At 36.2% G+C, this 2,283-nt stretch overlaps 1 protein-coding gene across 1 annotated transcript; it reads right to left on the reverse strand.

The window, feature by feature from the left end:
• Positions 1–327: 327 nt before the first annotated feature.
• LOC127978630 (uncharacterized) lies at positions 328–1,615 on the reverse strand. Its single transcript, XM_052583427.1, has 2 exons — positions 1,478–1,615; positions 328–1,351 (listed from the first exon to the last, which is right to left on the reverse strand). Exon 2 carries the CDS (start codon positions 1,348–1,350, stop codon positions 598–600), a length of 753 nt encoding a protein of 250 aa, XP_052439387.1. The 5' UTR covers position 1,351; positions 1,478–1,615; the 3' UTR covers positions 328–597.
• Positions 1,616–2,283: the final 668 nt, after the last annotated feature.

A 2,283-nucleotide genomic window follows, 5' to 3' on the forward strand; every position in this document is an offset into this window, starting at 1 on the left:
TAAACCTGATATTTTCTCTTTATAAGTTTAACCATTAAATTGAATATCATCAAGAAGTTGATTGTTTGATTTCCAATAGTTAAAACTAATGGTGTTCCAATCACCACCTAAAATCAACAGGGCACTAGAGGGTATTTTTATTCATTCATTTATTTATTTTAATTTCATAATTCTTAAACATTTCGTAATAGGCCACACATGTTTTGTAAATTATGATTGTCACAAAAAAAGGTCCCCAAAATAAAAACATTATTTTCTTTTCTTGTCGTGAATACCCTTCTTATTGATCGAATTAAGACATTGTCTTGAAAAACTATTAAAACCAAGTGTTTTTCACCCACCAAAGAATACAATTTAAGGTATTAACCTGTAGGCTATATAATAACATGATGATACATGACATTCTTCAACTGGACGTAAGAGAAAGAAATCATAAACCTAAAAAATAAAACACCATCCAGCATACACAAATCAACATAACGAGTACTAGAGTCATTTTTTTTGATCAACTTATAGTTGCATTTTACCATGGAATCGAAAGGATATGCTGTCATCCATTTTTAATGTCAATAAACTTACATCAGCATCAATTAGAGTCTATTCACTGATTTCTTTGCCGTTGATTATTGCTTTGGCACCAACAAAATATGCAGTTTTCCCTTCTTTGCGTGCAGCTTCAACTTGAGGCCAAAGCTTGTTCCGCTTTTTTTTGTCTTTCGCTGTTAGATCTTCTCCGAACCATAAATTACTGGAACAAAAATCTTTAGAACGAATAGCAGTATTCCACAGAAGCTCCTTGGTTGATTTATCTGAAAACTTGATGATGACGGGTCGATCTCTGTCTTGGCTTCTCCTTCCGATGCGTTGAACGATGCCAATATGATGAGTTAAGTTACCTGCAGCCTCCGGTACAAGATCTCCGAGGATATCCATCACACGCTTCCTGACGTCCTCTCCTTCTTGCTCTGGTAGACAGTAAAGCCATAGATTACATTCAGCTTTTTCCAACTCTGCGATTCTTTTCTCTTTTTTTTCGATTATTTCATTTACTTTTTCTTCCAGCTCTGAGATTCTTTTCTCTTGCTTTTTGATTACTTCATTTACTTTATCTTCCAGCTCTGAGATCATTTTCCGTTGTTCTTCGTTTATTTCCTTAATATTCACAATGTCTTCCTTTCCATCTTGCATATATTTGGAGAGATCTCCAGAACATGGTTCAGTTTGATCTTCACATCTGCTGCCGGCATTAGATGGCGACTCCATATCTTTGTCATCAGAGAGATCTTTCGCAGAGCCAGATTTTCCTTCATCTGTATTTTGCTCTTGTTCCCTTTCTGTCAGCTGACTCATTCTGGAGTAAAGTTTCCGAGAGCGATCGAGCTAGTTAACTAATTGAGCTTTCAGTCGAGGGTATTCTTTGTTTAAAAAGACTTTTAAGTTGTTTAATGGGTGTGGAAAAGCGATTACAATCTCTAACCTCCAAATCCTCCGTCTGCTTCAGTTGTCTTCTCCAAATGTCAGGTGTGTTGGGCTTGAAGCAGCGCTGCACAGACCGATCAGTGTTTAGAAATCAAGTTCCATTAGAGCATTTTTATAGCAGACTTGTTTTGTAATCACTCTCTCTTTGATGTCATTAGGCTCTGTAAAGACACACCTAGCCTCGTTTGAAAGGAAGGCGGTTGCAATGAGGGAGGAGTGAAATAAGACTATAGGGACAGTTCTGACCTCTCAAAGTAGGCTAGAACAGATAGGATACCTATGAGATCAGAGTCAGAACCAGAATGAGCTTTATTGTTAGATTGCACAAGCAGAGGCATCATGTTCATTCAAAGTGAACCCCTCTCAGATTTTTGAGCCAAGTGGATTTTGAATGCAGCTTCCAAAAGACAGAAATAGCCTATTAATATGTTCTATATTTAATAAAATCACATCAGCATGATTATAACGTCCAGTGCGTCATATGACCAGAAACAGACGTGTTTTTACAGGACCGCGCATTATAACCAATCACACACAATGCGGTTTAGCTTATGAATGTACTATGTATTTAAAAATAATGTACTATGTATTTTTGCTTAATAATGTTATGGTGCACATTTTATCTCACCAGAAATTTATATTGTGCAATGATATTAAGACGCTTGTCTGTGAGATTTGCGAGAAATGCAAAGTTTTCGACTGCCTAACACAACACAAAGTAACACAACACAAAGTACCGATAAGAATATTTCTAGCAAGAAATTAATATTGCAGTAATGAAATATCCACTTAGTTATCACCAAA

Source organism: Carassius gibelio, chromosome B19, assembly GCF_023724105.1.
Source record: "Carassius gibelio isolate Cgi1373 ecotype wild population from Czech Republic chromosome B19, carGib1.2-hapl.c, whole genome shotgun sequence".
In the NCBI taxonomy this organism is placed as follows: Eukaryota; Metazoa; Chordata; class Actinopteri; order Cypriniformes; family Cyprinidae; genus Carassius; species Carassius gibelio.